The 14,388-nt window shown below is 37.2% G+C and overlaps 1 protein-coding gene across 2 annotated transcripts in view; it reads right to left on the bottom strand.

Moving 5' to 3' along the window:
* Nucleotides 1–828: 828 nt before the first annotated feature.
* Nucleotides 829–14,388, bottom strand: part of adgrd1 (adhesion G protein-coupled receptor D1) — a 42,279-nt gene continuing 28,719 nt past the window's right edge. For both annotated transcript variants that reach the window (XM_043246614.1, XM_043246616.1), the window contains 12 exons: nucleotides 13,836–13,909; nucleotides 12,005–12,128; nucleotides 8,288–8,391; nucleotides 7,973–8,084; nucleotides 6,727–6,880; nucleotides 5,030–5,096; nucleotides 4,871–4,937; nucleotides 4,690–4,781; nucleotides 4,484–4,610; nucleotides 4,203–4,244; nucleotides 3,906–3,998; nucleotides 829–3,335 (listed from right to left, as the gene is read on the bottom strand). In XM_043246614.1, coding sequence (XP_043102549.1) covers nucleotides 3,240–3,335; nucleotides 3,906–3,998; nucleotides 4,203–4,244; nucleotides 4,484–4,610; nucleotides 4,690–4,781; nucleotides 4,871–4,937; nucleotides 5,030–5,096; nucleotides 6,727–6,880; nucleotides 7,973–8,084; nucleotides 8,288–8,391; nucleotides 12,005–12,128; nucleotides 13,836–13,909 — 1,152 coding nt within the window. In that variant the 3' untranslated portion in view covers nucleotides 829–3,239. The remainder of the gene's footprint in view (nucleotides 3,336–3,905; nucleotides 3,999–4,202; nucleotides 4,245–4,483; nucleotides 4,611–4,689; nucleotides 4,782–4,870; nucleotides 4,938–5,029; nucleotides 5,097–6,726; nucleotides 6,881–7,972; nucleotides 8,085–8,287; nucleotides 8,392–12,004; nucleotides 12,129–13,835; nucleotides 13,910–14,388) is intronic.

Here is a 14,388-nt window from a genome sequence, read left to right as displayed (position 1 = left end):
CTCTGCCTGGGTTATTATATCATTCGTAATATTAAATTGAACGTTTGGCGTATAAACACCTCCACCCCAGACCTAATGATGTATGACACCGGAGGATCGTTGTTCGTGCTCTTCTCCCCTTCTGCCCGTAAAACACGTGCACTCCTTTAAAGCCGCGTTTGAAAAAGCCGCCTGGGAGCTTCATCTGTCATTTGCGATCAACGCAATCTGCCTTTGCATCTTGACCGAGCTCCACCCGGTCGCGCCGTAATCGGCCAAATCTGTGAGACATCGAGCATGCAAGAGCTTTTTAATGCGCGTCACTACGAGCCATGACGACACTTCCTGCAGAACAAGTCACTCTCTCCGGTCCTCACTTGGCAAAACGTTTAGAGACTAACTGTCCTGAGTCCTGTGTGTTTGTTTTTCATTACACTGTCTGTCGCTTTCTTCACTCGTTACTATGAGTTCTGATGATGGTGTAACACTGTTCGTAACGTACTGGGCGCATAGTAAGTTTTATTGAGCAGCAATAATAAGACATGTTCAATGAGGAGTAAATAATCACGTGACACAAAGACCTAATGATGCGGAAAATTCAGCATAAAATGTATATAGGCTAAATTAGACTAATGCATGTTTTTTTATAAGTGTTTAGTGATACTTGTAAATGCAGGACTACTATTCTCCTGAGGTAGGAAACTGAAAAAGAGAGATAAAAACGTAAATGGCAATTAAAAGAAATCTACCTGAATCGTATATCTTAGCTGAATTTGTAGGGTCGAAATCTTAAAGCTCATTCAAAAGGCAATGCAATGCTTTTAAGGATGCTAAATAAAAAGTCAAATGCACGTCTAGAGAGAGTTTTATTCAAATGAGCTGTACAGGGAATATTACAGAATGACTTTCATGACAAATACGAGGGAAATGTCATCAGTTTTCATTTAACATGTGAAGGCACGGTTTCACGGCCTCAGTAGGAGATCCTTCTTCACAGTACACCCTAATGAAGGACTCGCATCCTGTCCAGCATAAACACAGAAAACTCATTTACTAAGCTCATCTATATTCATGGCATATCCCCATACCGTTGGTCAATCAGCAGTAGGCATCGTGGGAAGGGTTTGTTAGGCATTCGCATCGGGAAACGGATGTTTGAAAAGCACAGTGACAAGATTTCTGCAGTTGGTCAATTCTTCGGTTATATTAAATCAATTCTGCAGAGTTGCGAAAATCAAACGCGTCTTAATAATCAGATCTCTTGTAAGTGGCGCTCTAAGAGAGATATGCACATGCATATAGGACTTACAAATATGTACAACGCATGTATGTCATATCACAGTACGGTTTTCAGACTTAAATAAAAACGTATTTCGCATAAAAGGGAAAGTCAAAAATTCACATTAAAAACTTAAGAACGACACTCTTTACTGGAATTTGTAGAGCTAAGGCACTTTCTACGGTAAAGTCGCTTTATGTGTAACAGCATAATCTCAAAACACTGCTAAGTCCGTTTATGCGTGCCATCGTGACGCACTATTCAAGACTTCTAAAGGCTGTGTCATCTGAAAATGTGTAAATCCAATCTTACATGGTGTACTATCTCTATGTGTTCCCGGCCTGCTAATAATAACGTCTACATTTTCAAAAGAAGGACATCACACAAATGCATTAAAGACACACAGGTATAGTGAACGGCCCTCGATTAAGAGGCACTGCATAAAGCTCTTTTCAAATATTAAATAACAATCAGACGAGAAGTGCACTTGGCCTTCAGACGTTCATTTGGGGCGAAACTCCCTTGAACCTTTGGTACTAAAACAAAGTACCTTCTGTGATTTGTTCTTGGCGGAGAACACGAACGCTAAGACATTCGCTCATAAACTACAAAAAAATAGCCGATTAAGCTATAATGTTGAGAAAATAGGTTTATGATACTGAGCAAGGTCTTTCAAGCAGTATCAAAGTCTTGTTGGCACACGACGACAATAATTTAAAGATATACTGTATATGGTCACACATTAATAATACACTGACCAGCTTTGGTACCAATAAATATGTCTGCGATGGCACAGTTACAGACAGTTACGCATACGTGTGTGTCTGCTATATACAACACAAAAGTGTCCACCTTTATGAAATGTGGCAAACTGAAAAATTATTTGGCACTGTGCACGAATAGGGTACAATTAGGTGTTCAGTTACTGAGACACAAGTCCCATGTTCATTGTTCAAAACAATTATTTGAATAAAGCATTATCTAACTTGAAATAAATTTTAGAAGAAACAGAGCAGATGTCTGTAAGGCTTATCCAACTTTAGAGGTCTTGACCTTCTCAACAGCATCAAATCATTTAAAGGGTACAACGAAGCCATGTTTATTGTATTATTAAACCAAATTAGTTTAATATCATGCTATTTTAATAACAGTATTTATACGTTAACTTAATTTATTAATTCATTTATGTTAATCGCAAAAAACGTTATCGGCATCTCATAGTTCACACGCAACCCTGATATTTTAGAATACATTTTTTGCTTTAAAAAAAAGTAACAGACAGACACACACACACACACACAAACAAACACACACACACACACACACACATATAATAAAGTTGTGCAATATTATAAATGACCTTCTGAGGTTGACCATCAACATATAGTTGATGGCTTCTTTTCACTGACCTCTCGTTGAAGAAAAAGCCTATTTGGTTAAACGCAAGTGCCATTTACAATACTAGATAAAAAAAGGAAAACCATCGCAAAGATGATCTTGAGAGAATTTTTTGCCAGTATTGTACTTCTCTTCCAGGTCTAATTCAAAGCCGTAGCTAATGGACAGATGGGTTACTTCACTCTCATTAAAGCTGAGACACTCACGACTTTATACTTGATTACTCCTCTGTTTAGAGGACGCCCAAACAGTGCTCCAAATGTAGCGTGTTGTCCAAAAAACACTGTTACAGTACAGGTACTGTATCTCAGGAGAGTCTCCTGCCTGTGAGAGTTAGAGTGTTTTCCTCAGCACGCCACAGTATTAGCAAACCGTCTATCCCGTGTTTGTCTCAGAGAGAACATCAGCAGGAGGAAAAGACATCAGAGAACTTTGTGTTGTGAATTAACTATCCTACAATTAGCTGCGAGTGTTTGTAGCCAGTTCACCATTTGAAGTCCGTTTAAAGTGTGATACGGAAAGCCACGTGCTCTACAAGAAATGCTATGCTTCTGTCCTCTTGCTCTGTTTGGAGCAGAAGCCATTATACTGCTGACAAATCTATGCGGTTGGCTGAGTTGGAGCTTTTGTCCCATGTGTTCATCTTTGTGGGAGTCACACCGCCCTTGTTGCCGTTCATCTGCAAAAGAAAACCATATTAATAGTCTTGTGTTCCAATATCCTTGTGAAAAAAAATGTGCTGACTAGTATTGGCTATGCACTTGTATTCTTAACTTGCTTAATGATTAAAACTAGGAATGACAAAGTATATTTTAGTTCACCATAAATGCTTGCCAGTCCATTTGGAAGCACGCAGTTTTTTGTAATGATAAAATTACAAAACGATAAACTCAAGTTCTACTTCAGTGGGTAAGTAATGCACTCTTAAGTGCATTGAACTATATGTATATATGTAAAAAAAAATTATATATATATATATATATATAATGTAACTTTTATTTTATTATATTTATATATATTTATATTTATTTATGTGTATACATGTATTACGATTAATCGTTTAACAGCACTAGTTTTACATAATATGTACATAATATGCAATTAATTGTAACAAAAAAAAATACATTTAATTCATTAAAAAAAACCAACTAACTAAAAAACTATCATGAGACTCTTTTTCACAACTGTGATTCAATTCACTGGTCAAGAACAATACAAATGTAAAAGTGAAAAGAAGCGAATTACTCACTATGTCCGAGTTGAAAGGTTTGACATTGATGTTGCGGATTGAGCTGCTGGTTAAAGTCCACACTTTGGTTTTGTGTTTGAAAGCAGCCCTCACCTGTAGAGCACATGGACCATAAGGAGATTATAATAGCACTGTAAGTGCATTGAAATAATGCAGCATCAGATCATCACCACTAGATGGCGATCACACTTTAACTCTGCCATTTACACCAGCTTGCTGTTCGCTGCGGCTACGTCAGACATTTTCCCCCGACATACAGCACAGACTTCTGACACAGCTGCACAAACACACTCTTACCTCAGAGTTTAACAGGCAGTGAAACAGGAATATGAAGAACCCCTTCGAGGAATAAAAGAAAAACAACAGATAACGCTAAATGTTGTGAAAGCGCTCCAATTCACATCTGCAAAAGTTCTTACAAGTCAGTCCAGGTCCAAAGTCATTTCAAACATTGTTATGTCCCATATTTTTTCAAGCTGTCGTTGTTTGGCGAATGCGCTATTGACTTTGGAGGCTGTGAACTGAGTGAAAATCAATCGGTTTGCTGATGAAACTGTTACACAGTAGTGACGCCTGACCTGTAGCGAGTTAAACACCGCGAACATGTACTGGAAAAGCAGGGAGTGGTCATTCACCGCCAGAACACCAAAGATCCACGATATGCCCAGGATGGGCAAGAGTACCGCCACCGCTTTAGTAGTAAGCCTACAAAGACAATCCCGCATATGAAAAAAAGCAAACGCACCATGGGCGATATTACAATTACGACAGCAGATAAACCCACTTGACAGAGTTGGCGTCTCCGTGAACCTTGTAGTTTTCGGCGCTGATCCGGGATATGATCCGTGTCACAGCTATCAAAATGCCAATGTTCACCTGGAAGGCAGAGGTTGCGACATTACAAGTGTTCCTGTCATGCTGACATCATGCAGTGCATTTAATGCACCTTATTAACAGCTGCTTACCATTATAACAAACAGAGCAGGGGCTACGAAAGCCCAAATGGCTCCATTCTGCAGAGACAGCCAGCAACTAACATAGAAAAGGCCAAAACGAGATGGGCAAATGAGGTAAGTCTTATTTTCTCTTCAAACTGGATTTTGCCATGACCCGTGGTCACTTACTTGCCAACCTCTCCATAGCTGTTTAGAGACGAGGTCATAGACACCACACATATGACCAGAGGACATCCTGAGTGAAGACGCAGAAAATTTCATAAGTAACAATTTCAAACAGTGATACTCAGTTGAAATTGCATTTCTTTGCAATTCAGGTATAAATATTATAAACTGTTTCTAAACTTTTGTCACATTCCAGGATCATTTTAAACATCTGTAAAAATATCATTTGGTTGAAAATTGTGAGAAACTCAAACATACAAACCAATACATGTGATAACATATGATTTGTAATGTACTAAAAAATCTGAATGTACATTTTTAAATATACTATTCCACATTCTTAATTTATACAACTTATAATTTGGACAAAAAATACTATTATTCAGTAAAGAGTCTTTAAATTGATCACAAGTTACAGGCTTTTACTTTCTATTTTTAAATATCAGCACTGTTTTTAACATTGATAATAAGAAATGTTTACCAGTTCAGCATATTAGAATGATTTCAGAAGGATCATGAAGACTGAAGGAATGATGCTGAAAATGCAGCTTTGCCATCAAAAGAATGCTTTACGTTACAAAAAATATTTAAATGGACAACATCCATTTTACTTTAAACTGTAATGATAATTCACAATATATACACTAGTATAAGAGGATACTGTAATATATAGTATAAAGAGTCAATAGCTTAGTAGCATTGTCTCTCCCTCTCACCATATGTTTTTGTTATATATGAATGACGTGCTAAAAGACAAATGTTTGTGGGAAAAAACCTGGAACGGTATTGGAGCTAAAAATACCTTGCTGTAAAACCCAGCGTAGAAGTTTGCAGATTATGTCGTAGGAACTAAAATAAGAGTTTTTGGACTGTAGCCGGCTGTTTCGTGCCACCATAAATAAAGAGCGGCCTGGCCGTGCCAAAGGCTTTTAGAAAGGGAGTAGACTTCAGTCTGAAGTAATGACTTAAGTTTAACAAAGCCTGTTTTCTTCATCCACACTGAGCCTATCACCCGTGTCACTATGGATACAAATAAACACGTCTATTTATTCAACACTTTATCATATGCGATAATGGAAAACACCTTCAGTTATCATGATGCCAATTTTGCATGTACTAATAAAAGTGTATATCCATTTATCTGACCGGCAATGTCATTTTATGTGCAAAAAAAGGCCAATAATAAACACATGTTGTGTATTATCACATATGCACATTTGAGATTGGGTCAATTAATAAAAGTGACTGCATCACGATCGGAAGCAATGAGCCCCCGAACATTTAGCGTTCTTTAATCTTTTGACATCTCAGCCATACTGCAGCACACAAACGTCTTATTTTCACTGATGCTGCCACATCAGTCATGGCTGAGGGAGGTGCCTGATCTCTCTCAGCACTAATGCCTGCGGTGGGACAACCTCTTGATTCTCTTACCCTCTTGATTACACCAAATCGGGTCATTTAAGGCAAATGAAACTGATCTGGTGTTTTCTTCTCAGCATGTAATGATTTGTAAGTCCGCTCGAGCGCGTCTGTGTGTGATGGAGTGTGCGCTTTATATAAATGTGAGTGTATGCAAAGGACGAATTCACTAAAAAGTGCCGCTGAAAAAATAAATCAGTGATGCCACAGAGTATGCCAGATTGTGATAGTCTGCTGCATGCCGCTCAGAACCTAGCGCTGCAAGACGCTGTACTCACCCCATCCGATGGCATAGTAATAAAAGTGCTTGCTGTCCTCTGAGCCGAACACCTTGATCACCATGCTGTAGAGATGCAGCCCTTCCACCAGCATCCAGGCGAACGCACACAGGAAGAAGAAATGCAGCAATACGGCCATGATCTTACACGGGAGCTGAGAGAGAGAGAGAGAGATGACAGTTCGGATCAGGACAAGCGTCTAGACAAAACGCACTGTACCGAAAACAGATCTATTTTGTTCGTCCTAGCTAATGAAGCACATGTTGTTAAAATAAACATGCAGGCGACAGAGTAACTGAGCTCAGTGATCTCAACACTGACATTACCATAGCATGATTTCAGCCAAGTCCTCAGACAGAGGAAGCGCAATCAAATTAAGTCAGCATCAAATGAATCTGTCCGTAATGCCGGAGACATGTTAGGAGATTAGTGGAGGCTCTTTCCACCTTATTAGATTTCTTTATGTAATGACAACATGCTGGCTCTGATATTGATGATGATACGATAACAGCCGTAGACAACAAACACGATTACACACAATCATGCACTGAAAATGAGATGTCGATTTAATTTGAACATTTCATGAGCAAGCTTCTTTCAACAATATTTGTGTGCATACTCTCATTTTGATTGTAGTTAATACATTTTTTCACTGCTGTTTTTAGTGCAGAGCAGTAGCTATTATAAAGCAGCCCGGCAGTGCACAACGCAGCCAAATCTCCACACTAATTGTGCTAATTTCTTTGTGTTGTGAATTTTAAGTCATATTTGTTTATGATCCCATATTTTTTGTATTCTTTGCATATCGTAGCTTCATAATGTTACAGTTGAACCACTGATGGCAGATGGAGCATTCAGACGAAGTCTTTTATGCTTTTCTGCACCTTGACAGTGGTAATTGTTTGGCAGGCAATGGGACAGTCACAAGCCTCCCGGTTTTCATAAAAAATATCTTAAATTGTGACCTGAAGATGAACGGTATTGTGCATTTAACATTAATCACTCCCATGTTAATGGGAAAAGTGTTCTTAGAATGCATAAAAAAGTGAATATCTTTTAATAAATAATTATTCTCTGTATTTTGAAGTGCCCAAAATAACAATACCACGCATATTCATTATCATGATATATCGCATTACCGAATACCACATGTCTAATGAGTTTGGAACAACATGGGAGTGATTAATGACAAAGTTTTAATTCTGGGGTGGAGTAACCCTTTAAGATGAACCTGTGGTAGACTCACCGTGCTGGGATTGAAACGGAAACTGATGAGCAGAAGGATCTGAGCAACTAAGATTGCAAATGCCAAATTTGCATGAATGTGGTATCGCTGATTACGGATGGTGCTAACCGACCTGTACGCACAGAAAAAATATACACATTTTTTAAATAGCAATGATGCAGAAACGTTTAGTGTTCATTTAATTGAAATTGCAAATTATTCTATTTAATGAATCAAAAAGAAAATTAGAAGCTGAATTAATGTGAATTAAACATTTTTGACCATCTTTAAAGCGCAGATTGAAATCATGTTCACAGAGCATTGTGGGATACTTACGACAGGACAGCAAAGGTGACCAGTGTAATTGCCAGGCAGAAAATAGAGATAGAGCAGCCGATGTAGCTAATGGTGGACAGCGCCACCCTGTGTGCCTTTGAGAGCTGAGGAGGAGACAAACATGACAGCGATGAGATGATGAACATCGGTCTGTGTATAGCACTGAAGAGGCATTACAAACCCCTGATGTTACTACAAATAAAAACACTGAATACCACAGCAACAGTCCACTGATTGTAAAGTCAAGGGTTACCGATGACCAGCTGCACAGGGATTGATGTTTGCAAAATTTTAAATGACTTGGCGATTTCAAGATCATTTCATCAGAACAAACCTGCAGGAGTCTGACAATCAATCAAGTCATTTCTTGGAACAAGTTTTTTTTTTCATAAACAGAAATAACTATTCGCAGACTTGTTAAATTGACAATTAATAAAAGATGAACAGTAATGGCCCTAGTCTTGCTTTATGCAAACGAATATCTCTGTATTATTCTTATTTTATTCTTTTTAAAGTCAGTTTAAAAGATGTCAGTCCATGGTAAATCTCAGCGTAAATTCAGAGAACTATTTCATGAGTTATTTGGCTATAATAAACATTACTTTACCTTTATTAGTATCTTGAATACATTTCTTAACCTTCAGGGTTCACAAAGAAAAAAAAAGTAAGCATCTGTATAATAGGCTTATTATATATAGGCGTATGGCAATCTATATGCTATATGATGTTTTTTACAGACATATTAACCTTTCGGTCACACGTGATTTAGGATAACTATGGTAAATAAACATTTGTGCATTTCTCATATATTTTGCTATATTTCTGTTTTTTAACCCCTACCCTATTCACAACAACATTAAGGTTTCTTCCCTACTTCTTTGATTGATTGTTTGACCCTGTAATCCGTTAAGTGACCGGCTGTGTTATTTCTTCTGTGTGAGTGACTGAACTCTGTAAACTGCTGCTGTCATTTGAAAACTGGAAATACCCATGGCAGAGACATGGAAACTGGGCAACACATCTTTGGGAAACAGATTGCTCTCTCATCTCTTCCTTTTGATAAACTTATCCTCTATCAAAGTAAGCTCAATTGTATGGCAGAGATATAAGTTACATTTTTTTGTTATGTTTTTAGCATTAGAAAGTCACACTGCAAATAAAAATAATAATTATTATCACCACCGATATTTAAATTTTCTAGAACTTGTCGTACACTACTGTTCGACAGATTGAGTCATTGATAAAATAAAAAGAAATTTACATTAGAAAAAAGTGAGTAAAAAACATTTGAAATTTTATAAAATTTAAATTAATAAAAAAATTAGATTTTGAAAATTCAATTGAACAAATCCTGAAACAAAATCTATAGCAGTTTTCATTAACATATTATTCAACTATTTTCAACTTTGATAATAAAACAAATGTTTTTCGAAACTTGACAAAACAATGTGATTTTTTTAAGTAAACAAAGTGTAAAAAAGCGATAAAAAAGGAAACATCACTGAATTTGGAACAAAAACCCTTTACTAACACTACAGGTGGAAAGATTCCCATGCTTCGGCACTTTAAGCATCTGCTGGAAAGGAGTGAACAGATTTATTCCCGAACATCCGTCAGGATATAGTGCTGCATTGTTACGGCTCCTCTGACCCGGTGCCAGTAATTGGTACTCAGTGTTGCATCTGCACGCCTGACCCATCGGCAGTAGTTTTTCCCCATAATTCTATTTCCGTGCGTGGGTTCGATCGTACATTAACTTCATTTCCTGCCTTGTGATTATCGTGGGCCGAGAATATCAAGGATCTGCGGAGCGGTGGAGAAAGCACGATCTCCTCCAGGCTTGAAGTATTGAGGTGAGCCGCTAACTGAGGCCCCGGCAGAGGCGGGCATTAGCATCAAAGCTCCAGAGGAGATGATTACATGACTGAGTGAGGACAGATTTTCTCAACAAACACATGCAGATGATAGACGCGGAAGATCCAAGCTGCACCTGGGCACCTCGGTTTGGCTCGTGCGCCGATCTCGAAATGGCAATCTGCCTTCGTGTGAAGCAATATGTCTCCCATCTTCACAAACATGTCCCTACTTTGCGAGTAGTTGTTGCTGACAGGGTCTTTAGCCTGAGTTAAATTCGCTCTTCAGCTCTCTTTAAATAAATCAACAGGACAAGGGTTACCAAAATATCAAGCTGTGCCTGCCGTTCAGTATTTCAAAGGCAGATGTTATTTACAAGCTTTCTCTGACAAATGACAACCCATCTGTCCGCCCAAAAAGAGTCGGCAGTCTTCAACCCGCACTGGCGGCCTGTGACTAGCGGCCTCTCTTGAGACGCTTTCACACACAACGACGGGTTTCGAATGAACCCGAAACAAAATCCAGCACGTCACCCTTGGAGAAGTGTCTTAACTACGTCCAAATTGTCTTCTTGCTTAAAGCTGTGCTGCTGATTTACTGAGAGTCTCGGCCAATCAAAACCTCAAGCCCTGCATGCAGTTGGCTCGCTGTAGACGAGAAACGCAGTTAGCATCGCATTCATCGCAGTGCCTTGGTGTTTTTAGAGATCCCTGCTGGGAAATGACCTACATGCTCAATCAAGGAATCTTGAAAAATTCCACTAACGTTAATGGTTTGCTGCCAGATTTGTGTTATATGTGCATATTTCTTGACGTATACTAGATTAGATATTAGATAAGCATATCTAGTCAGACTGAATGAGTAAATAAGTTGTTTTTTGATTAGTATAATGTTGCATGGGGCTTTGTAACCTTAAAAAAACCTCACAAGAAGTATGGTACATTTTTAAAATAGGTTAGAGTTATACTACTGTTCAAGTGCGAGGTCAGTAAGGTTTTTACATACCTAGAAATATATTTACATACTAAATAGATGCATTAAACTGATGAAAAGTGAAGGTGATGACTATTTCTATTTCTAGGTTTCTATTTCAAAGAAATTGTCTTATGCAAAAAAGTGAATATGCAGGGATATTAATTATACATCTCTCTATAAATCAGAATTTAGTTCACTTTTTTTTGCATCAAAATTACATATAAACAGCATGAGCCATTCAGATTGAATGTGTTCTTGCAGTCATAACAGAAGGAATGGAGAAAATCACAGAGATCCTAAAATGTGTTTTTTGGTGCTGAATGCTTGCCTTTTATTGAAACTAAAATTGAAAATAAATGGGGCTTTCATAGTGAAACTTTGCAGAATTAATAATAATGAAAGCAACTAAATAGTACAGTAAAGAGGTAAAATGTGTTATTCCCAAGAATGTAATTAGCAGAACTGTAAAAAATAAATAAATAAATAAATAAATAAATAAGATTGATAAGATTTGTTAGTAACTCTTAAGTATAGGGAACTCTTATTCACTATTAACTACAAATTTTCCCCTCAATAAATTCCTAATATGCATGCTAAAAAGCAACTTGTTAAGAAACCCTAAAATAAAGTGTCACTGATTTTTCTGATCTAACAGGATAGCATTTATTTTAAATAATATCATGTATCACCAAACTGTCACACTAATCAATTTAATCTTCCATGGAGGATGTAGACAGAATTGAGTAAAACCTACAACCACACACGACGGGCTGCAAAGTTCTTGAATTATTTGCATCAACTTATTATTTTGCCAAAGCAAGCAAGACAAATGGTAATTGACCTATAGCACAAAATAAAGCTAGCACCAGACAACAGAGAGTGCCTCACCTCCATGGGAACCACTTGCATAAGGATGGCGAAGTTTGTCAGATGATTACACAGGCAAATAGAGAAGGACAGATTTCCATCAGCTCTCACACACCCCTCATTGGACCACACACCCTCCTTTGAGCTGAAACACACACATGCATACAGGTTTAATTGAGCATTACAGTTGCTGGAGTTATTCATTGTTTATATTGAAACCGTACACATTCACACCCTCGCCCGTCGTTAATGGAATTACCAGCGAGTTATTAATCAAATCAGATCTAAACTAAATCAAAACTAACGCGAGAACCCATTAATCTCAGAGAGAGCAAACATTCCAACTTCCATCATTCCATTATAGATGCAGTCATTTATTAAATGCCCACATGGGAGAAAGAGTGAACGAAAGAATATGAAAAAAAGAATATGAGAGAGAAAGAGAGAAGACAAGAGAGTCTCAATCCAAATCAAACATGCTCCATTTCAAATTATTCACATTTTTCACATGAACCTAAGAATTGGCTTCGTTTGTTGGATTTAAGTGATTTTTCGGGGATAACTATTATGGTATAAAACAGCTTTTTATTAAAAACAGACTTTCATAATTTCCAAATGACATAGTTGAATGATGAATTGGAAGGCAAAGATTTGACTGGACTGGAAGAAAAATGAAAAGACTGCAAATTCTATTCTTCAAACAGTCAATCAGATTGATTAAGAGATTGTGATCTGCTATTTAATCAATCTTAAATCACTGGATATCACAATGTACTGTATATGTGCTAAATATTACTAATGTAACCTATTTCTGGCCTGTACGTACGTAATGGGATAACAGTGGGACATAAATATAAGACACGCACATTGATATATTACAGCACTTCCTGACAAGCTTTAACAGGAAATGTGAAAATGAGACACTTAAAATGACAGATGGAGAGAGATAGATGGGAGAGAAAGAATATACAGGAAGGACTGCATAAATATATCTGAACATAAAATTTGGGGCACACTCAAAGAGAAACATAAAAGACCATAAATGAAGTGAAAGATATCATAAAAATATCCAAAAATGTAAACATGTGCTGAATTTTTAGAGGTTTTAACAGAAACAGCATGTAAATAAGCTATAATAAAACCGTTAATTGGATAACACTTCTATATTAAAGTACTTTTCATAGGGTGCATTAAGTTTTTATGATTTTTAAAAAAAATACAAAATAAAATAGAAAAAAGATACCTTTTTTACCAACATTACATTCGCTCAAAAAACATTGTTTTTAGCTTGTTGACATTTATACAGACTCAAAGCCACATCTCCCAAGCCACTGCACTACTAAGTCTATCCAACACAACAAACCAGTGCAAATAGTTTTAATAAAGTTCATATGGTTTTCAGTTTATACATCTGTTATGCTACCTTTACACCAGTGCGTGCTCATTTTCAAATGCATATGGTTCCCGCAAGACCTAGAGAGTGCAGACATACATTTTTCAATCTGCGCTGCGCCACTTCTAGTCGAACACACCGTCTAGTGCCGCAGGCTTATTGGCTCACTGATGTCGATAAGATTAACCCCTTAGTGTTGATGTTTTTCGGTCAAGATAATTTGGTAAAGTAACAAAAAGTATCAAACTCGACACCCAGACCTAGTTATCAGTATATTTTCAGTATATTAAGTATTAAGTATCAGTATATTAAGTACACAACAGATTATAATAGTTCAAGAAAGTTGCAACCTTGGAAGTTTTAGCTATATAATTGCTATACTGATACAAACACAGAATTGTAAATAAGAAATCAACATCTGTGTGTATAAATATATATATTTGAAGCTGCGAGACCCACCTATAGTCCAGGAAGGCACAGTACAGGAACACTTTATTACTTTGGTTTAAGTCCTTTAATTGCTGTTCTTTATTCTGAAAGACAGGAAACAACACAATTAAGAATGAAACAAGTCCTTCTCAGACTCACTCAGTCCGAAATAAGGTGCACAGTATCAGTGGTGCAATATTGGTAAACATAGGTGACATTTGAAAACGCACAGTCCTTTCCAGTAAATGTGGAATATATGTATATATTCAGAAACAAGAACCCTTTTCATCTCTTGTTAAAAGTCAGATTCCCAGAACATCCAGTCTATATTGGGATGGAGTAAAGAACAGTAATATATTCTAGACAGGAATGGAAAGAAGCTGGTAGAGCAGATGAATTATGTTTTGGAAACAGCTTGGAAACTACCTCTAGGAAATCATCCAGTCTAACTGGTGATTCTTTAAAAGGGGAAAGAATTGAGAGGAAGAACATACTAACTGTGAACATTCGAAATGTGAACCAGTTGTGGCTACGTTTGACAGCAGAAATAAAGATGATGTTACACTCAGTATGACAAACGAAA

Source organism: Puntigrus tetrazona, chromosome 8 (assembly GCF_018831695.1).
Source record: "Puntigrus tetrazona isolate hp1 chromosome 8, ASM1883169v1, whole genome shotgun sequence".
NCBI lineage: Eukaryota > Metazoa > Chordata > Actinopteri > Cypriniformes > Cyprinidae > Puntigrus > Puntigrus tetrazona.
The sequence above is the reverse complement of the archived record's forward strand: the minus strand, read 5'-3'. Positions and strand labels throughout refer to the sequence as shown.